We start from the raw sequence: 22,679 nt of genomic DNA on the forward strand, positions 1-22,679 counted from the left end.
AGAAAAAAAGGAAATCAGTTTTAAAATTCTGTATTATTTGATTAAAATGGAGTCTATGGGAGACAGGCTTTCCGTAATTTGGAGCTTTCTGGATAATGAGTTTCCAGATAAGGGATCCCATACCTGTACCATTGAACTCCTCATGCAGCACCCAGGCATTTTTTTGTCTTTTGGAGTGTGCCCTCCTTATATTATGATATATATTTATATATATGAAGAACAGAGTGCCGCACACACAGGGACTTTAAAAAAGAACCAAAAATCTTTATTAATCCGTTATATATTATATATATAATATTTCTACTTATATGTGCTTGTATAAGTATGTCACTGTATTTGTATATATAAATAACTGGGGAAGTTTGCATGTATTTTCAACTGTATAATACACTTTATGACTATATATTTTTCTCATTATATAGGCAGCAACAACACTGACAACAGAACAAATATGCCCAGGACAAAAAGAATTGATAGTTCAACTTGCCTATACCCAATGGGAAATGAAAAGTCAGTTGAATATTTCTTTGCATCAGACGCAAGGTAATTGAATGCATTTTTGAATAAATGCTTTGATCCCTCTACAGTCGCTGCGCTAGTCCATCCCTCTGCTTTATGCATTTGTGTTTTTAATGAATGAATTCTAAAAAAATGCATTTCCTTCTCATTCTCAGTCGGGAATAATCATTCATTGCCAGCGTTAGGCCAATGTCACACACGTTTTGTTTTTCAGAGGTTTAAAAAAAAGAATAAGAAAAAAGAAGAGCTTTACTAATTTTTTAAATGTTCCTTTTTCTCTGTAGTAATAAAACAGTACCTTGTACTTGATCGTAACTAAGCCGCATATTGGTGGCAAAACAATCCTGTTGGGTTTTTATATTTAAATGATTTTTAGCAGACACAGTATGGAGATCCAAATTAGCAAGGGAACCTTTATCCCAAAAACCCCAGTCCCCAGGACTGATTGAAAAATAGTCCTGGAGTTATATGACCACATATTATATCTTATATTATATCTAAAAACCTCCCATGAATTGCTTAAATGTATTACAGATTATTATACAGAATGTTTGGTACCTTTAATTTAGATCACTACCCATTAAGTCTACTAAAAAATATTAAACCTTAAATAAACCCAATAGGATTGTTTTGCCGCCAATATTGATTCAGACAGCTTAGTTACCATCAAGTACAAGGCACTGGTTTATTACTACAAAGAAAGAAAAAAAAGAAATAATTTTTGAAAAATGTGAATCATTTGCTTAAAAAAGACTCTATGGCATATGGCCTTCCTGTATTTAGAGATTGCTGGATATTGGGTTTTTCAGATAAGAGAAGCCATACCTTTATTTGCTGTTGTTATTACTGAAATGTAATAAATAATACAAATTGTTTCATTTTCACAGTGCAATAATCGAACACACTAACAGAGTTGTGTTTCTGGAAGATGATGACGTGGCATATGTTGCAGAGGGGAAACTTTCCATCCACCGCATTAAACGTTCAATGGGGGATGAATCCTCACGTGCTATCCAAACCCTGCAAATGGAGTTACAGCAGATAATGAAAGGTTGGAAGCCCCTATGAACCCTTCCCAATAGGCCTCCCTTTATTTGGCCTGGGGTGCCCGGGACAAATCATAACTAATATACTAATGGCACACAGTTGCAACAAGCTGCATCTGCAAAAAATAAGCATAATGTGGTCAATATTTGGTCAATAAGATGTGGTCAATATTTGGTAGCTTGAGAAATCCTAACATTAAATGGATACCTGCCTTTAGGTTTCTCAGCACAGTCTGGCCTTGTGTTTTGTTTTCACTACATTCTCTTCTATTCTTATATACAGGTAACTTCAGTGCTTTTATGCAAAAGGAAATATTTGAGCAGCCAGAATCAGTTGTTAATACCATGAGAGGGAGAATCAATTATGAGACCAATACAGGTTTGTTATATTATTGTCATCGTTGTTATTTAGCTTGAATTTTATGACAATTGAGTTTTTATTATTATACTGTATATATATCACATAATCAAAGCTTTGGGTTGATGAGACACAACTCGTATGACTAAGGGGCATATTTATTATGCTGTGTAAAAAACGGCAAGAAAATTTGCCACACATTGCAAGGCTTCGCCGTGTAAAAATGGCATAAAATTGGCTGAGTCTCACTTTGCTATGGGTCTGAGGTGCTGCATTGGATCAGTGGGATGAGTGTCCATGAAAAACCATGAAAAACTGTGATTTATGTGATTTTTTTATGAAGAAAGACCCTGAGTGAAGGGTCCAGGGCAAGGCACCTGGACCTACTTCGTAAATGGGTGAGCGAATGCTTATTGAGACTGTTTTAAAATTTGAATTTTGGTTTGATGTGTTGGGTGGCTTAGAGCAAGTTTGGAACACTTGTATTTAACTAATAGTGAAGGGTCTGCGGCCAGATAATTATAATATCAGGTAGAGTTGCTGTTGAGGTAGAGAAAACCTGCAGCCCATGTTATGGTACATTTTTTTCGATAATACAGTACATATTTGAATGCAACTTGTTAGAGCATATAGGAATTCAATATACTTGGCATAGATGCTGTATGTTCCTTTTACATGAATTCACCTGTAAAAGTACAAAATTAATATGCAGATAGTTCACTAAAAATCAACATTTATTTTGCCAAAGTCTTACTGGGAGGCCTACAAGATCACATGAAGGAATTTAAAAGATGCCGAAGACTGATCCTAATTGGCTGCGGAACCAGCTATCATGCTGCTGTTGCTGTAAGTTGCTTCCATCACAATTTTTTTCAAAAATGTAATATCTTTTTCTCATTTAAAGAATTTATTATATGACAAAATGTGACCCAAGTTATTACATCTACATAGTTTCAGAATGGGTAGAAATACCTGGCTGAAGCAGGAGATAAGCCAATGCTCCTTTTCAGTGTCGGACTGGCCCACCAGGATACCAGGAAAACTCCCGGTGGGCCCAGGTGTCAGTGGGCCCTCCTGCTCACCCAACCATTTGCCTTGTATGTCTATAGCAATGCCATTACTCAATTCTATATGAGAAGAACCAGATGAAATGGAGGAAAGCATAGCTAATAGTTTGCAAAAAGAAGTCATTAAGAAACTAAAGAAAGTAGATTGTAGATTGTAAGCTCTTTTGGGCAGGGCTCTCTTCACCTCTTGTATTGGTTATTGATTGCTTTATATGTTACTCTGTATGTCCAATGTATGAAACCCACTTATTGTACAGCGATGCGGAATATGTTGGCGCTTTATAAATAAATGTTAATAATAAAATAATAAAGTGAGTGAACAGAGAAAGGCAGAGTGAGCCTAAGGCTTAGTTGAGCAGCAGGACTGACAGACGCCATCTAGCTCCCCATTGGGTCCTCTTCTATTAGAAATCATTGCAAGAACAAGGCTTTAACTCCAGGTCTAATCTATCAGAAATAAAAATCACTTCATTTGCATTTCCCCAAAGCTGCTTGGCACAAAGACTGGCACACACTGGAGAATGGGATCACGGGGTTTCCGTTCTCTATAGCTGTAGAGCAGTGCTGTCCAACTTATTACAAGTTGTTGACAAATTATATCTCATACAGCATGTTGGAGCACCGGGTTAAATGAACATGATGATGTCATATAGTTTAGTCTATATTTCTCTAAGCAGACTGGGGCCAAAAAAAACCATTGGAGGACCATATGTGGCCTAGGGGCCTCAAGTTGGCAACCCTGCTGAAGAGAATCCCCCCTCCCCGGCTGTTTTCCTGCAGGGGAGGAGCAGGGGAGAGGCAGGGTAAGGATTGCAGTTTGTGCCTCCAAAGATTTTTTTTTGTGGGGGGATCCGGTGCCCTGTAGTTACGTTGCTGGTATTACTGACTGTGTTATTAATAAAGTATCCTGACCAAGGTATAAGATGTAGGGTGTAACACCTTTTGTGTTTTGTGTAACTAGACCCGTCAAGTGCTTGAAGAACTTACAGAGTTGCCTGTGATGGTCGAACTGGCAAGTGACTTCTTGGACAGAAACACTCCAGTTTTTAGAGATGATGTGTGCTTCTTTATAAGCCAATCAGGTATGTTAAGTCGGCTGATAGTGAGTGGATTCTCAAATAATGCATTGGATACAATCACAGTTTCCCAGTGCTCAGTGCTCACAAATCACTGCAACTGCATCAATATGTCAACAAAATTAACTCCAATTAACAAATGTAATTGTGAAAGCAACCATTTGTTAACTGGCTCTACAAGTTTGTTGCATGTATTGATGTGGCCTGCTGTGAAATCCTTGGAATAACTGCCATATTCAGGGTGGCAGTAGCTCCAGCATTCCCTTGCTTCAATAGGGCCAAAATATCAGAACAATGCAAACTTGTAAGAAGTGTTTTTTAAATTCAAGAACCCTCAATAAATAGGGTCAATACATGCACAGTCTTTCCTCTATTTGTGCACTTGCATTCATAAATAAGCCCTTATGTGTAAAAGGACTGAGAGGGTCAATAGATACTTTAGATACATAAAAAGAAGTGGATCTTGCAAATAATAGTGCATTGTGAGTATTGTGCACCTTCCCCATTTAGTAAATGAGATCTTAAAAATATTCTGTCATAACTTATATATTTTTGCTGTAATATTGGTTGAGCAGGCAGCCATCTTAGTGCATTGTGCCTGAGTCTGAGATTTCAGGAGGAGCCAGCACTACACCATTAGATAACCTATTGTTTCTTCTACTGAGTGTAACTGGAGAAGTCATGAGCTGGACTTGGATTTTTTCCTATTCTGAAATCCATCACTAAGTGGGGGCATGGGAGGATTTTTAGCAATACAGTAATCAGGGAGCTGCTATCTTGCTACCTTCCCATTGGTTTGCTGATTGGCTGTTGGGGGAGAAAAGTAGGAGAGTGATATCACTTGCAGCTCAGCAGTAAAGAGTGACTGAGTTTAAAAAATACTCTTAGTAATGTAACTGTAGCCAGTCTGAGAACATGAAATACATATATATTCAGCACTCTATCAGTGGTTAAAGCTTTATATGAATTTATGTTTTAATGATTGTTTTATATATATATATATATATATATATATGTAACACTTGTTTGGCTTAATAGGGGTATCATACCAGGCTAGTTGGACAATAGAGCACGTGTTACAGCAACCCCCTTTCCCAGGATGGGCCTCCGCTATATGGGAGCTATGTCAGGGGCTATATGGTGTTGGTGAACTACAACCTACACTGGTGTTGTGCAATATAATAAGTGATAGGACGCCAGGAGCTCTTGCAGTTAACTGGATAATACTTTATTGGACAAGGCACATATGGAATAGTGCAGCAGGGTATATACTCACAGTCACAGCAGTATAGAACTTGGTCACAGAGAACAGCAGCAGATGTGACACTTAAGGAAACAGTGTAGCCCAATTGGAGGATATGCAGAGTATTAGCTGTATGCCAGGAATGGATGCCCTTTACTGGAACGGATCCCCTCCAGCCAACTATGGTTCAGGGTGAGGAACTGCCTAAATCCTGCGTCTTAACTGTGGTCCCTACAGCAAGGCATACAAAGCCTGGGTTAGACTAAACCCTTACAGTCTCCTTTGATGGGGCTAGTGCTGCCCTTACTAAATAATCTGACTATGCTCACCACTCCTAGAGGGTGCTATTACATATGACTGACTGTGCTGGCTTTATCTCATTCACGGGGCCCTGTCCCCGACTTACAAATTGGCAGGTTCTCCTTACTGGGGCCTAATTGCCTCAGGCTCAGTGACATGCAGCCTTAGGACAACAACAGCCAAAGAGGAAGACACTCCCTTGTGCAAGACACTATATAGTCTGCCAAGGGGAGTGGTCAACCTGGGCTAAACCTATAGGGGGTAGCCTAATAACTGTAATCTGAGTGTAGAGGGCTCTGAAGAAAAGAAAAAGGATCGCTCTAAGGGAAACCCTAAAGCGAAACAAAAATTCCTCAGAAACAATATAAATAAGTAATGAACAAATAAATGAAAAAATGAAAAAGGTATAATAAACTAACAAACTATAAGTACCACGTGGTTCGATGAGGCCTGGGTGTTTAAACCCCGGGCCTGCCGCTCAAGTTTTAGAGTCTATCTCTTATGTAGTTTAAAGTCTGAGAAACAGCATGCTCACCAAAGTCCGGCAATGGTCCGGGTGCTCACAGCCCCGAACCCGCAGCTGAGGAGGAATAACTTCAAAGTGGAAGGAAGGACATCGAGCACACTTCGGACACAAGGAATCCGTTAAAAATTCTGTACTTTATTTCATCATGTTTAAAAACAAAAGTGTGCCTGACGCGTTTCGCACGAAACGCGTCAGGCACACTTTTGTTTTTAAACATGATGAAATAAAGTACAGAATTTTTAACGGATTCCTTGTGTCCGAAGTGTGCTCGATGTCCTTCCTTCCACTTTGTAGAGGGCTCTGCCCTATAACAGCACAGATAAGGAAAATATAGGGGATAACACCATAGGGAGCTTAACCCTATGGGTCCCTACATATACAGTGGAGGAAATAATTATTTGACCCCTCACTGATTTTGTAAGTTTGTCCAATGACAAAGAAATGAAAAGTCTCAGAACAGTATCATTTCAATGGTAGGTTTATTTTAACAGTGGCAGATAGCACATCAAAAGGAAAATCGAAAAAATTACTTTAAATAAAAGATAGCAACTGATTTGCATTTCATTGAGTGAAATAAGTTTTTGAACCCTCTAACAAAAAAAGACTTAATACTTAGTGGAAAAACCCTTGTTTGCAAGCACAGAGGTCAAACGTTTCTTGTAATTGATGACCAAGTTTGCGCACATTTTAGGAGGAATGTTGGTCCACTCCTCTTTGCAGATCATCTCTAAATCCCTAAGGTTTCGAGGCTGTCTCTGTGCAACTCTGAGCTTGAGCTCCCTCCATAGGTTTTCTATTGGATTAAGGTCCGGAGACTGACTAGGCCACTCCATGACCTTAATGTGCTTCTTCTTGAGCCACTCCTTTGTTGCCTTTGCTGTATGTTTTGGGTCATTGTCGTGCTGGAACACTCATCCACGACCCATTTTCAGTTTCCTGGCAGAGGGAAGGAGGTTGTCGTTCAGGATTTCACGATACATGGCTCCGTCCATTTTCCCGTTAATGCGAATAAGTTGTCCTGTGCCCTTAGCAGAAAAACACCCCCAAAGCAAAATGTTTCCACCACCATGCTTGACGGTGGGGACGGTGTTTTGGGGGTCATAGGCAGCATTTTTCTTCCTCCAAACACAGCAAGTTGAGTTAATGCCAAAGAGCTCTATTTTGGTCTCATCAGACCACAGCACCTTCTCCCAGTCACTCACAGAATCATTCAGGTGTTCATTGGCAAACTTCAGACGGGCCTGCACATGTGCCTTCTTGAGCAGGGGGACCTTGTGAGCCCTGCAGGATTTTAATCCATTGCGGTGTAATGTGTTTCCAATGGTTTTCTTGGTGACTGTGGTCCCTGCTAAATTGAGGTCATTAACTAACTCCTCCTGTGTAGTTCTAGGATGCTTTTTCACCTTTCTCAGAATCATTGACACCCCACGAGGTGAGATCTTGCGTGGAGCCCCAGAGCGAGGTCGATTGATGGTCATTTTGTGCTCCTTCCATTTTCGAACAATCGCACCAACAGTTGTCACCTTCTCTCCCAGCTTCTTGCTAATGGTTTTGTAGCCCATTCCAGCCTTGTGCAGGTCTACAATTTTGTCTCTGACATCCTTGGACAGCTCTTTGGTCTTTCCCATGTTGGAGAGTTTGGAGTCTGCTTGATTGATTCTGTGGACAGGTGTCTTTTATACAGGTGACTAGTTAAGACAGGTGTCCTTAATGAGGTTGACTAATTGAGTAGAAGTGTCTAACCACTCTGTGGGAGCCAGAACTCTTAATGGTTGGTAGGGGTTCAAAAACTTATTTCACTCAATGAAATGCAAATCAGTTGCTATCTTTTATTTAAAGTTATTTTTTCGATTTTCCTTTTGATGTGCTATCTGCCACTGTTAAAATAAACCTACCATTGAAATGATACTGTTCTGAGACTTTTCATTTCTTTGTCATTGGACAAACTTACAAAATCAGTGAGGGGTCAAATAATTATTTCCTCCACTGTATATATATATATGTAGGGATCCATAGGGTTAACTAGTCCCTATGGCTTTAAACCCTGCAGCTTCCTGGTTTTGTGCTGTTACTGGGCAAAGACCCATGTATCAGTTTTGAGTTCATATGTGTGATTATTGGTTAACAGGGAGACCACTCCCTTGGCACTCTGATATAGTGCTTAGCAGGGGGTGGGTCTGTCTCTTTGGCTGCCTGTGTTCTCAAGGGAAGCAGCACTGTGCTGGAGGCAGAGGAACTAGGCCCCCAGTAAAGCCATGTGCCCCAGAGTGTGTCAGCCACTCTGGTGAAGTCGGGGACAGGGACCCCGTGAATGAGGACCAGTTAGATAGCAAGTTTTGTGGAGCACTTTCTAGGAAAGTGAAATAGTGAGGGAAGAGAGCACGAGCAGTTTGGCTCAGAGGAAAGTAGCTGTGGGAGTACCCTTCCAGACAGGCATTTTTGCCTTAGTGTAGGGCCCCGGTTTAGACCTAGGAGGCAGGTAGTTTGAACCCTGATCCAAAGTTGCCGTGGGGCCTGAGGAGTGTGGTATCCAGCTGACTGTTCCACAGAGTGAGCAACTGAACCGGTGGCACTGATCCTGCCCAGGCTCAAGGGGAGTTGGGAGGAGTGGGTGTGCACCCTCTCTGTGCTGTCCTCAGAGAAACTGCTATGCTAACTGAGGTGTGAGTATATTGCATAACCCTGCAAGTTGCTTGTTGCTGAAAATAAACCAGTTCTACTGTTAAACTGCAAGAACCTTCTGGCGCCCATTTGTTATTCTGCACTGCACACAGCTACAGTGGGTTGTAGTTTCACTACACCATAGCTCCGTTTGGTTACTTCCACATAGCGAAGGCCCATCCTGAAGGACTGAGTCACGTGTACCCCATGCTCTAGACCTATCTAGCCGTGCTGTTGGCTTGTTACAGCCAAGAAAGGGTTACATATATCATTCTTATTTCTTTTTTACAGGAGAAACAGCTGATACTCTCATGGCGTTAAGATATTGCAAAGAGCGTGGTGCCTTAACCTGTGGGGTTACAAACACAGTTGGTAGTTCAATATCAAGAGACACTGACTGTGGAGTGCATATTAATGCTGGCCCTGAGATTGGCGTGGCCAGCACAAAGGTACCGTAGGCTTAATGGGGCTCAGCTTTATAGATTGTCTGCGTATACAAAATATGTTTGAGTAAAATTATTTCATTAAAAAAGATAACTACCACATAATTACAAGTATTCTTTTGTCTTTTATCCCATTATCCTAGGCTTACACAAGTCAGTTTGTAGCATTAGTAATGTTTGGCCTAATGATGTCTGAGGACCGCATTTCAATGCAAGAAAGGAGAATGGAAATCATAAAGAGCCTTAAGTCCTTACCTAGTAAGTTGGTATAGAAGTATGGGATATATTATACAGTAAATGGGGGAGGGTCTTTTTGCAATATGGATTACTGTGCCTTAGGTCTACTTAAAGAAAATGCAACAGAAATGTTTTGCCATCAGTATGGATCTACTCCATACTGTGTATTTTGGCAGTAAGTAGCCTAGCACTATTAAGACGGGTTGAAAGGGACACTATCAGAAATGGCAATGTTGTATTTTTGGAATTTTTGCATGGTAGGTTTCTATATATATATATATATACAGGCATGTGACCAATTATTCAGAATGATGGGGTTTTTCAGATAAGGGGTCTTACCTTAACTTGGATCTCTGTAGCTTAAATCTAATAAAAATCATTTAAACATTAAATAAACCTAATAGGATTGGTTTGCCTCCAATAAGGATTATTAAACCTTAGTTCGGATCAAGTACAAGGTACTGTTTTCTTTTTATTAAAAAGGAAATTATTTTTAAAAATTAGAATTATTGGATTAAAATTAATTTTGTGGGAGATGGACCAGAGTTTTCTGGACAATGGGTTCCAGATAACAGATGCCATACCTGCCTATCCTATGGCATATTTCCAGACAATGGGTGTGATTTAATACTGTTACTAAGTACATATTTTCTAAAGGTTTTTAGAGCTGGGGAAAAATGCTTCATCCATGTACAGTAACGGTACTTTTGACTGCTACTGCCATCCAGTGGAGTAAATAGGGGGCTAAAAACTCCTGTCTACCTGTCACTACTCCTTTCACTACTAATAGTAAAGTGATTTAATGTAAACAGTGTTTATGCACCATAATAGCTCAGGTGCACGTTGGTATCCCGCAGCACAAGCCAAAATTGTTTGCAACCACCAGAAACAGTGATGTTCCTCCAATATTGGCAAAGAGCCCTCAATGGCACCAGCAGGAACATTGGGTACCAGAGGCCTACTATTACATAGTTAATTTGGGTTAAAAAGGAAAAGGCGAGCTGACCAACACTGGGGAAGATGCTGCATTAGTATCAACCAATATTTGTTGTTCAATTAATATGTATATTAAAACATCTTCTGCAATGATAAATACTGGCAAGATGGTGGCACAATAGTTAGCTCTACTGACTAACAAAGCTTGTGTCGAAGACTGGATTCCACCCAGAGCACTGTCTTTAAGGAGTTCGTATGTTCCTTATTCTAGAAAAAGACTGAAATATAGAATTATGAAAAACACCATCTGTGATAGAAACAGCTTTCTGCTTAAGCTGTTTTTTGAAATGTGATAAATCTTTTACATTTGTACGGCATTTTAATTCTAATCTTTTTTGTTTAGGAATGATTAAAGATGTTTTAGCGTTAGATGAACAAATTCAAGATATAGCTCATGAACTCTACAATCAAAGATCTCTCTTAGTCATGGGGCGAGGTTACAATTACGCAACATGTTTGGAAGGAGCACTTGTAAGTATCTTCCGTATAGTATAGCTATACTCAATACTGTTTTGCTTACTGGGATTTTTCTTAAGCGTAGAGAAAAATGAATTCTTGGCAGAGGGCTTGAGGAGGGAAAAAAAATATTAAGGGAGAAAGGCTAGGTGGGTTCTCTCATGGTAAAGGGGTGAAAGCAGGGTGGTAGGAATAATAACCATACACAATAGGAAAAGAAAATAAGGGATAAGTAAACTCTGTGGATAATATACTAAGAGAGATGGGAGTGTTCTGAGGCAAACCCAGGCTGGCATTCTGTGGATTCTGGCAAATGCCAGAGGGGTTGCTGTATGTGCCTCAGTGTACTTGAAATGCCAGGACCTTATATTGAGTCCCAGCCCAGGCCTGTTTGTAGGGTTAAAATATTTTTTTGCATGTTTCAGAAAATAAAAGAAATCACATATATGCATTCTGAAGGAATTCTAGCTGGAGAATTGAAACACGGGCCACTCGCTCTGATTGACAAACAAATGCCAGTCATAATGATTATCATGAAAGATCCCTGTTTTACAAAATGCCAGAATGCACTCCAACAGATTGTAGCTCGCCAGGTAGGTAAAGTACCATAAAAAGGACGTTTTCCTATACATAATCCTATCATATTGTATGTTGATCATCACAGGCACACAGCTTGTAAGAGATAAATCTGCACATACAGCAAAGCCACCTCATTTCATTTTTGCAGACTTCCTTACTCTACAGGACATTTTAGTCAATACCTTTTATGTAACTTGTTACCTCCAAAGGAAAAATGTCACTTCTTCATAAAACCATTTATTTCAGTAAATCTACAGCCTGAAATATATCTCACCTGCAAATGGAGCAGAACATAATTCTAAACCAAGAACTGCCCTATTTAACTGCTTACCCCTGGTTAAACTGTAGTTTTAGTGGGAACTCAAAGATATTTCATCTGGAACTCTGTTCTTGAGAAATCAGAGATCAGAAGTGCTATATTACTGGGGAATTTGTTTAAACTGAAGAAGCTGCTTGGATTAGTGGTGATAAAGATTACTCAGCAATTCCCAGTTTGGCACCACTGCAATATACCTAAGGTGGGATATATTTGGCTAATTCGATCATTTGTCCCTCGGGCCAACTCCCAATCCCCGAACCTGCCCGATCAACATCTGGCAAATTTTTGCCCAAATAATGGTTGGGGAGGCCCGTCAGGAGTGCCCATACACTGGCAGATAAGCTACCGAATTAGTCTGAAGGACTTGAATTTGCAGCTTCAATCTGCCCTTGTGTGGCCACCTTAAGACCAGGAAGATGCTTTGGCTAGGGTGAACTGTATAAAGTACACATTCAGATTATTTCAGATTATTTTTTAATTAAATCTGCAATGATTTGGTTTTAATTTGTTTTTATCAGTTCCAGGACCCCATATGTCCTCTAGTTTCAAGCAGTTGCTACCTTATGCTATGATCCCAGTTTCGTAGTGCTCACCCCCATCAATTTAATGTGCATGCTAGATTTAGGGGTGCTTTGAGAAGAACCACTCATTGCTGCTTTTCAGTGTCTATGCTTATACATCACAATGTCTAGGCATAGTACATAGCACAGTCAGTAATGCCGGGATCAGCCGGCAGCTCACAGCATGGCTGTGTTGTTTCTAGTAGGCACTTGCAAAGATCAACATTTTTAATGAAAATGATGACAAAATCTAATGTATCATTAATACTGAGTTTTAGTAAATGTGCTAACAGGATTGACTGTTATCTTTCTTTAAGGGACGTCCCATCATTCTTTGTTCTAAGGATGATGCTGAAAGTAAGAAGCTTGCCTACAAGACAATTGAACTCCCACAGACAGTTGACTGCATGCAGGGGATTCTGAGTGTCATTCCACTCCAACTGCTGTCATTCCACTTAGCAGTTTTAAGAGGTTATGATGTAAGTTAAATATTATATTTCTCTTTGTTTTGTAATTACCTTATTACTCATTATTTTACTGTTATTGTGCCCACTCCTTCTGAGGAGTTATATATGTCTGTGTAAAAGAAAATGTATATTTCTTTTTGGCAGTTCATATAGTGTTCCTCTGTTCTTGTGCCGGTGATCAGCTGATAACTTTATATAAAGGGACATTGCTATGACTGGGGAGCAGGCCCACATGCTAGCTATATGTTTCCTTACTTTGTGTGCTCACATATGGAGTTATGTAATAAAAGGTACTATGTTTCCCCCAGTGCAGTAACCAATAAGTGGCATAGGCGTATGTTCATTAAGCCTTGGAGAGGGTGTCGGGAATAACCCAATAGCTGCCACTGGAGGTTCCACTCCAAATAGTTTGTCAGAAGTCATTTATTTATTTCTGCTGGCAGCTTCTATATAATAAATAAATAAAATATTTCCTTGTTTCCAACAATACCTACTTCCACCAAAGCCAATATTTGATTATAAAAGAAAAAAAGAAAATATGTTGTGTGTGCGTGTATATACTGTATATATATAGCAATAAATATTCCATGGCCAGACCTTTCCTATTGAGGACCGAAACGTCGGATTCTTTTTAAACAATAGGGCTGATTCACTAAGGTGCGTTAAAACGAGCGCTATTTATAGCATGTGTTAAAAATTGTGCAACGCGCACAAATTGTCACCATGTGCGGAAAAACGCACGCCATATTAGCCATACACGCCATTACTTTCGTAAAACTACTGTTCTGAAAATGACCATTTCCCTGCAACCTGGAGGCTGCATCACTCTAGTTCATCAAAACGAAAGGAAAAAGACTCACACTCAGTGAGACTATAAGGTCAGACTACACTGGGTGTCTACCACCCTTATTCATTAATAAAGACACAAGAAAAATTCAGTGCTTAGTCTGAACCCAAACATTAAAACTTAACATTTAAATCAAGTGGCTAGAGTTAATTAAAAACAACAAGTGAATCACAAATTATAGATTATTCCGATTTAATTGATACATAAGATTAGTCTCATTACAAATTCATGGGTAGTAACACAAGACTTGAGTAAATCCCACTGTAAAGTCCTTATTGTGTTGCCAAAAGCTCATGAACTGTACTTTTCTATAATTACCGCCTGCCCGAAGTAGATGTTAATTTTCGCACAGACTAATGCGATATTTAGCGCGTCTAAGGGGCAGATTTATCAATACACGAATGCTGGGAGCGTTGATCCGAACGCTCCGAGCGCATCTTCACCGATTTTTTCGGGCCCGCACGATTTTTCTGAACGACCCGCACAACATTTTCGGACGCCCTCACGATGCTTTCACGAAGGATTCGGAGTGGCTCTGCCGCTGTTTGCAGTTGTTTGGTGCGAAAGTTTCGGCACTTTCGGATCCCCAATGCGATATTGTCGTGACTGGTACGATTTGTTCGTGGGCATTTTCGTGATGTTTGCGATCTTTAGAGGTTTTCGTTTCCGGTTCGAGTTTTTCCCATTCGGGATTCGAACTCGTGTATTGATAAATCTGCCCCTTAGTGTTTGTGAATCATGCGTTAGTATTATTTCTGCGCACTAACGCAATGTGTTAAAATTAACGCATTCGGTTACACGCTATTTAACGCACGCGATATGCGACTTAACACATGCGAATCGTGCTTTTTTTGCACATCAATTTTAACGCAAAAAAACATGCGATAAGCGTTAACGCACTTTAGTGAATCAACCCTAATATGTCTTAAATAAGGGTGTGCCGGCCACAGAATATTTATTGCTAAATACTCAAATTTTGGCTGTGCAACCTGCAAAGTTACAAGCTTTGGAGTGCAGACACTACAAGGACTGAAATATATATATATATATGTTTAGACACAAAAAAATATGCAGGTATCCTTCTGATGGCAGATAAAAAAATTGGGAGCAGAGGCACTGATGGCAGAGGGTATTGTTGATAACCAGAGGGTTTGGAGACAGTCAAAATCAGGAAAAAGGTGAATATTTTTTTCCTCCCTGGCAGAAGCCAAAGAGCAAAGTTTAAAACATTTACTATATAAATAGGGAAAAAATGACTAGCAACCAAAGTACTTAATCATCAAAATGTCTGTATTAAGTGAACATAAGTATACACATATGCCGATGTGATAAACATACTCAAAGCAAATACATAGTCAAAGGCTATTTAAACAAATAAACAAGCAATTCAAAAAAATATAGCATTATAGAAGTTATGGTAGAGCACTGCTATATGTAACTCTGCTGTGCCCTTATAGATAAATGGAGGAAGAAACCTTTAAGCTGAACTATAACTCTCTAACACAGATTTTTACAAAGGATGTTGGTTGCCAGTGGTTCTTAAACAGGAACAGTACATTTATTGCAGAACTAAAAAAGGGTACCCCCCTTTTAAACAAAACAGAGATTGTCAATATATTGCAATATATTCAAGCTGGCCAACTACGTCAAAGTCATCCCTGGTCTGGCCAGTCCTACACTCACTTTTATCTGATTCATAAAGATTCTACTGCTTCATTATACATTTATCACAGGGAACCTTTAGGTGGGGGTGCAGTGAGGGTGTACCTATAACATTCCTACTGCAGTCACCCATTATCAATATACTAAGCGCATTAAGACATACAGGCTTTAAGCTACCAAAAAACAGGGATTGTTTGTCCATATATTGCAATATATTCAAGCTAGTCAACCTGATTGTATGTTTTTGGAGTGTGGGGAGAACACAGCAATTCATTGCAATTTTATTTGGGCATTTACTGAGTCTACTAATCTATTTTTAGAGCCAAAACTACAGGTAGGCATAAAAAGGGCACAGTTTTATTGAAATGTCTATGAGCCTTTTGAGTTAGAACTGCAGTGGAAGCAAAGGCAGCCTTCAATGTTTTAAAAGCCTTCTGGGCCTCGGCACACCAAGAAGATTCACACGGTTGCATTGCACAACCCCAAGGGCATAACAAGGCACTCATAGTGGGCGTCACGAGTATTGAATGCAGTTTTCCACTTGTCACCCTGATGGATGCGGATAAAATTATATGCACCCCAAAGATCTATCTTAGAGAAAATCTTGGCTTCTTTTAATCAGTCAAAAAGCTCCGGATTTAGGGTAAGAGCATCATCTCCTTCAACTCACAATGGTCAATACAGGGACTGAGACCACCATCTTTCTTTTGGACAAAGAAGAAACTGGCACCCACTGGGGAAGTGAATTTCCTAATGAAGCCTCTGGAAAGATTTTCCTAAATGTATCCTTTCATGGCATGGGTCTCTGGGAAGTACAATTGATAGGTTTCCCCTAGGAGGAATAGTCCCAGGAATAAGATCCATTGGACAATCATGAGGCCTATGAGGAGGGAGAGTCTCAGCATTCTTCTTTTCAAAAACATCAGAGAATTTAGCATAGCACTTGGGTAGAAGAGAAGAATCTTGTGTAACTGATGAGACAGACCAAGGCATACAAGCAGAGTGACAAAAGGCAGTGAGTTGAGCAGTGACCCAATCAATAGCAGGATTGTTGCCTTAGCAATGGGAGGCCGAGAATAACTGGAGTGGTGGTGTCTATGCGGATGACCAGGGGCACAAGTTCCTCAATATAAGTTGGCAAATCTCTAGCGGCCAACTCATCTTTTATATCATCATTAGGCCCAGCCCTCCTCACTTTCCTTGCCTGAGCATTGGCCTAACATTGAGCACTGCAGCTAGTCCCTAGCCCTTGTTCCCTGCTCTGGCTCCTGTTCTTGTCCCTGCCATTGATCCTGCTCTTGCTGATCTGTTACAGACTGTAGAATGAGGAATCCTGTAGACTGCTAGTAGCAACCTTTTAAGTGTAATCGAAGAGCCCTGACAACCCCCGGTTTTCACTGAAGCCCTTTTGGGGCCCCAGACTTTCTGCTGCGAAGAAGACAGGGATTCTTTACATGGCCAAGATTGATACTGGAAGCGCAGTACAGGGATCAGCCAGAGACAATGTCAGAATCAGGCAAGAGGTCAGGGGCAGGCAGCGAAGATTCAGCATCAAATAAACAGGCAAGGAGTCATAACAATAGAGCAATCAATAGCAAGGCTTAGGGCAGTGACACATGGGGAGATTAGTCGCTGCGCGACAAATCTTCATTGTCACGGGGGACTAACCTCCCCACCATACCATCCCACTGGCTAGAATGTAAATCACCGGTGGGATGGCATGCGTTGCACGGCGATTTGCCGAAGTTGCCTGTTCGGGCGACTTTGGCAAATCGCGGCACTGCATATGCCATCCCACCGGTGATCCCACCATACTAAAAAAAGATTTCAGGGAGACCTATAAACTAGTAAAATCTGAAATATTGTCCAAAAACACAGATAGCAGGTGGCAGCTTATGAGGTGTCAGTAGAAACATTTTTTTGTGGCATCAGAAGGAGAGATGAAATCATCAGCAGGCAAGATGAATCACCATGATCATCATGCACCACAAATTTGTAGGGGCCCTGTAAGTTACCTAACACCTCAGTTGGCTACACCCCCAGTGCTATCTTTAATCTAAGGAATCCCATGAGCTTTTATGATAAAGCTCATCCTAATTAACTGGTTTTGAGATGTAGCAAATAGGAATGTTCACCAAATTCTATATTTTCTGGCTTCAGGCTAACCTCCCCACCCACCACTGTTTAAAGGTACCCTTGGGGGTCAGCTGAAGAGTTCAGAAATCAATACCTAAGTGGCAAATTAAATCTGAGTTGGTTAAATACACCAACGACCACAATTAAGACATTGAAGTCTCCTGAATCTACGTTTCTTCTTAGGACGTGCTGCTGGTGTTATAGTAGAACTTGAAGTTCTTGGAGACTCAAGATGAGGAATTGCACTTGGAGAGGCTAAAATCCTCAACTGCAGTCTCATCTGAACTGCAGGCTCACCAACACTGGAAGACAATCGATACCAATCATCTGTGGTGAGATTTTCTGCAGTTAGTAGAGCGAAGACGGGCACAGATATTGAGCCCATGAGCCCATTGTGCTTGTCTTCTACCTTCAACTCTACTGTGTCTTTATAAGGATTCTTGATAAAGAAGGTGAAAGTTTCCTTCCAGACAGGCTCTTTGGTATTTGGGCAGATATTGGTCTTTTGCACACTGTTACAGACCTTGATCTCTGCCTTTGCTGAAGGATTCTTGTCTCTCTCCTTTAGCTGAAGCCCCTTGGCTCTTTCAATAAAAACAAATAAGAAAGCAGAGGAAAATGCCTCACTCTGGGGAGGGCTACAGCTTTGGTTCACCAGTTCCAGTTGTTGTGGGTGTGAAACAAGACTGAGACTATCCAGCCTGACATGAAGCTTTCCAGATGGCACATTCTTCAGTGGAAGCCATGTATCAATGCTTCCCTCTTTCATGACTTCCTCCAAGCTGATTTGGCAGATGCCCAAAAAGTCATCTTTCTCCAAATCAGAATCATAAATTTCAAATTCAATCTCCTGCCCAGGGAGATCTGAAAATGACATTTCAAACATCTCATTCCAGCAGGGATTTAGGTTTCTATTAATGACTTTTGTTTTTTCTGTGCGACCCCCACAGTGTACAACAACATAGGGGTCTGACTTTCCTGTCAAAAAGTCCTGGGCAATTAGTTCTTTGGCTTCTAATATAAAGATCCGAATCACATTCCTGTGCACTTTATAGTACAGATCCTCCACGTTAATACCTGCCTTTAGTGGGATAGTCATGTGATTTGGCAGCACAATATACTTTGCAATAGCATCCATGATCTTTTTGTCAGATAGAGTATGCAGTCCCTGAAGTTCAAGCACTTGTGCTAGCCCAGTCCAGTTGATATGTAAGTCTGGTCGCCGAGGGAAATACACAGTTACAGCTCCAACAAATGGTATCTCATCCAGTAATGGTTCTAGTATTATCTGGAGCGTTCCCTCCAGCTTCACTCCATCGATCCCTAATTTGATCTTATCTTTACGGAGTGCCATTTCCACTTTCACATCTCCATGGTAACTGATATCAATATCTAGGATGATCTGTTTCTTGTCAGGATTCTTATGAGTCCTGACTGAAGTTACCTCGGGGGCATTGTTGCCAAAATTAATAAGGGTAAAGTGGAAAGATGCTAGCATGGAATGCTTGCTGCGAACCTGGGGCTCAATTCGATCTTTGAGCAGTTTCTTTAGATACATGGCAATGTATGGCCATAACTCTGCCAGAATCTTTTTCAAAGCGCCTTTCCGCTTTTCTTCTGTGTCAGACCTCACAAGCATTTCTATGTCCCCAAATGGGACCTGTGAAGCAGCTAATGGGTCTGGCTTTCTCTCTTCTTGCTGTGCTGATTTCTGGCTTCTCTCTTTATTTTGTTTTTTGCGGGCCCACAGCCAGATACTAACCAGTCCAATTATAACGTATCCTATGCCAATATTTACCCATCTTAGGAAATATCCAAGCAACAGGATTAAAGCAAATTTTTTAATCTGCAATTCTGATAATTCCATGTTATAAGGTATCTAGTTCAGTAGAATTAGATTGAAAGAAAAGTAATGTGTGATTTGATACTTAAAAGTTGCAGTTGAAATATGGATAGTACAGTGCTTCAGGAGCAAGCTCCATCCACGTCTGTCTCCAACAAGTCAACTCGAGCAAATGAGCTTAGGTGGTTAAGTACTTGCTTTTATAGATAAGCAAGCCTGATAATCGCCATGGCAACGTAAGCACAAACCACAACAAATGACCATATATGGTCATTTTTATAGACAATGAGATTAACAAGCCTGATAATCGCCATAGCAACATCAAGGGACCACCCACTAAGTGCCCTTCTCCTGATAATCGCCATGGCAACGTAAGCACAAACAACAAATGACCATATATGGTCATTTTTATAGACAATGAGATTAACAAGCCTGATAATCGCCATAGCAACATCAAAGGACCACCCACTAAGTCTTATCTGTTATCTGCAATGTCACCTGTGCCTTTTCTCCTATTTTCCAGCTTGAATGGCTGCCCCCATGGCAACACAGCAGGATATTTAAGCTATAGTTTCGTAGATTAGTTTGATAGATTTTTATTTCTTGGTGTTACTGTTCCTTTAAGGGCCCCTTCCCCAACAGATGAAAACATGACAACATAACAAGCAATGTAGTGACATTATTTAGCATTATTTAGGTCATTAAAACACTGATACCCTAGCAGCAAAAAGAAATGCTGTGTATAAAATATGACATCATATTGTAAAGTCTAAAGCCTTGTTTCTTGTTATTTGCAATTTTTTTATTGCAGTTTTAACTGTGCATTGTTGCTTATTATTTCATATAGTTGATTAAGCAGAGGTCGCCAAACGAGCACATATCAAAGTGTTTGGCCAGCTTAACTTCAGGCGCTTTTGTGCTGGGTTCATTTAATGGCTTTGCCCCGTTGCAATTCTTCAATGAATGTACTGCTCCTTTTTATGAACAGCTGGCAACCAAGGTTCTTTGTGAAAGAGTGTGTGTGAGAGAGTTATAGTTCAGCTTGGAGATCTCTTCCTTTATTTATCTGTAATGGCCCAGCAGAGGAAAGCAGTCACTTAGAGCAGGGCTCTACCAGAGAGCAGTTAGTAAATAGTGCCCCTGTGTATATAGTGCTACAGTTTCCTTAATTGCTCGTTTATATATATATATATATTTTTTTTTTTTTTTTAAATAGCCTTTGACTATGTATTTTCTTTGCCTGTATGTGTGGCCTTTTGTAGAAAGCATTGGAAAGAACAAGTTTTAGGGTACATATGAGGGCCATATATGAAGGTATACGGTGGAAATAGGGGAAATAGGAAATAGGGGAAATAGAGACGTTCATCACAGGAAGCGCACATTCTGAGCTGAAATTGCTATAGCAGGCTGTATGTCCATATGGTTAGATAAAAGAGAGGATCACAATCATAAATAAGCTCTTTTTTTAAAGGAAACATATAGGATAAATTGGAAAATCCTAATTTTGTAGGCAATTATGAATAATATACGGTGCTGGTTTCCCTTTGGGCTAAACATTAATCCTCTCTGTAAAAATGGCCCCTTTATTGGAGCTCCCTATAGATCCTATCACTTCTCCGTCCAGTGTGAAATGGAGAGTGGGCGTGTCCTAACGGTCCCTGCCAGAAGCACAGTAGGAGGGGGAGAGCCAATCACAGCCCTGTAATAACACAAGCAAAGACAGGCTTCAGTTGCCTATCAGGTCAGCCTAGCTGCTGATTGGTTCCTATCTTATAGTGCAGTGTACGGAGGGCCGCCAGCTCCCCAGCTCATCCAGAGAATTCAGCCAGCAGGAAGTGGAACAGATGGGCGGGGCTAGTGAGGTTTTGGTGGAATTTCTCAATAAATCAGCCTGAAATACAACTTTTTAAAGCACAATCCTTCTATATCTAGAGGGGTATAATTCTCTGGTACATTCATAATTTTTATAGGATATGTCTCCTTTAATGTTTTTCTTTAATGAAGGAAGACAGCTCTTTGGCACCACCTTTTTGCCAAACGTCCAAATGAAAACAACAAAAATATATCTGTAGGATTTCTTGCAGTTTTTCAGCTTAAAATTTATGTTAATTTAATAACATTTAATGTTCCTTAACATTCCTTTTACTTCTTTATCAAACAGGGCACTGTACTATAATGAACTAAGAGACAGTTCAGTTTATCTGAAGGATGAAATGTCCATCCAGTCTGAAGGCAGGGAGGGGGGCAAAGGGGATGGGTGGAAGGGGTTAATGTGGCCAGAAGAAGAGAGACACATGTTGCAGGGCAGCACTAATTTCATGTAAAATAAAATGCAGTGAATTCAGCTAGGGTTACACAAAAACACAGAAAGAAATCGCCAGCGCTCGGTCTAACCCACGCTGTAGTGTTGACCAGCTGCTAGAAACACACTATTGTGCCAGCGCTCGGTCTAACCCACAATCTGGAGTTGACCAGCTGCTATAAATGATAAAAAGCCATTAATTATACACAAAGAGAAAGAAAGTTTGCCAGCGCTTAGTTTGCCTTTAAAAATAAATTTTACAAAAAATGAGGTGTTAGTACCAGCTAGGGTTGCCATATTTCCCCCTGCTGAAACAGGGGTGGGGCTGTGAGCGATTGGCCCTTCTGAAAACCGGGTAAAAATCAAAAGGTGACATGCCCAAGTTCAGCCCTGCTAGCTGGATTTTTTAGACATGTCAAGTGATTTGGTCACCCTAGTCTAGTGATAATAGGCACACACAAGTATGCCTATGTGTGCCAACACTACTTAGCAGAAACCCATTCTCTGCAACTGTCGCGAAGAGATTTTCATTAAGGCTTGGGGGGCTAATCAGTTCTGACAATAGCATAATAGATGCAGCACCTGATTGGTCGTTGTTGTGATATCACAAAAACCCCAAGTACCCATTTGCTCCAAGTACCCAACCTGGCCAGTTCCTTGGTTTGCTCTGTTATGTTTCTAAAAGGATCAGTGCCCCAGTGGAGGAGTCTGTGTGCTTCTAAAAACTCTTTACATCTCTCTCTGCGTGGTTTTGGCTGCAAGCAAGTAAGAAGGCTTGGTCCTTGCTCTGCTTTTATCCACAGACCAAGAACCCACCATGTGTGGCACTAACCTTAGATATCTAATGGCAAGCTCAAAAGGTCACTGTCAGAATCCCTAACTGCATATGCACTTTCTGGGCTTAAATCATACAGGTGAAGTTTATAAGTCATTCTGTGTAATGGCCGCCTCCCCACAGGAAAAAGTCACTTTTTAAAAATCAAAGATCTTATTGGTTGCGATGGTTTACTGCAGCTGGGCAAACTTACTGCCTTTT

The 22,679-nt window shown here is 40.4% G+C and overlaps 1 protein-coding gene across 2 annotated transcripts in view; it reads left to right on the forward strand.

Annotated features, from left to right (window-relative positions):
- The window catches only part of gfpt2 (glutamine-fructose-6-phosphate transaminase 2), a 42,134-nt gene that overhangs the window by 18,335 nt on the left and 1,120 nt on the right, over nt 1-22,679 (forward strand). For both annotated transcript variants that reach the window (XM_012959120.2, NM_001017335.2), the window contains 10 exon segments: nt 423-543; nt 1,407-1,570; nt 1,849-1,944; nt 2,672-2,769; nt 3,952-4,072; nt 9,088-9,245; nt 9,383-9,497; nt 10,816-10,943; nt 11,354-11,521; nt 12,704-12,865. In XM_012959120.2, the coding sequence (XP_012814574.1) occupies nt 423-543; nt 1,407-1,570; nt 1,849-1,944; nt 2,672-2,769; nt 3,952-4,072; nt 9,088-9,245; nt 9,383-9,497; nt 10,816-10,943; nt 11,354-11,521; nt 12,704-12,865 (1,331 nt within the window).

Source organism: Xenopus tropicalis, chromosome 3 (genome assembly GCF_000004195.4).
Source record: "Xenopus tropicalis strain Nigerian chromosome 3, UCB_Xtro_10.0, whole genome shotgun sequence".
NCBI classification, from domain to species: domain Eukaryota; kingdom Metazoa; phylum Chordata; class Amphibia; order Anura; family Pipidae; genus Xenopus; species Xenopus tropicalis.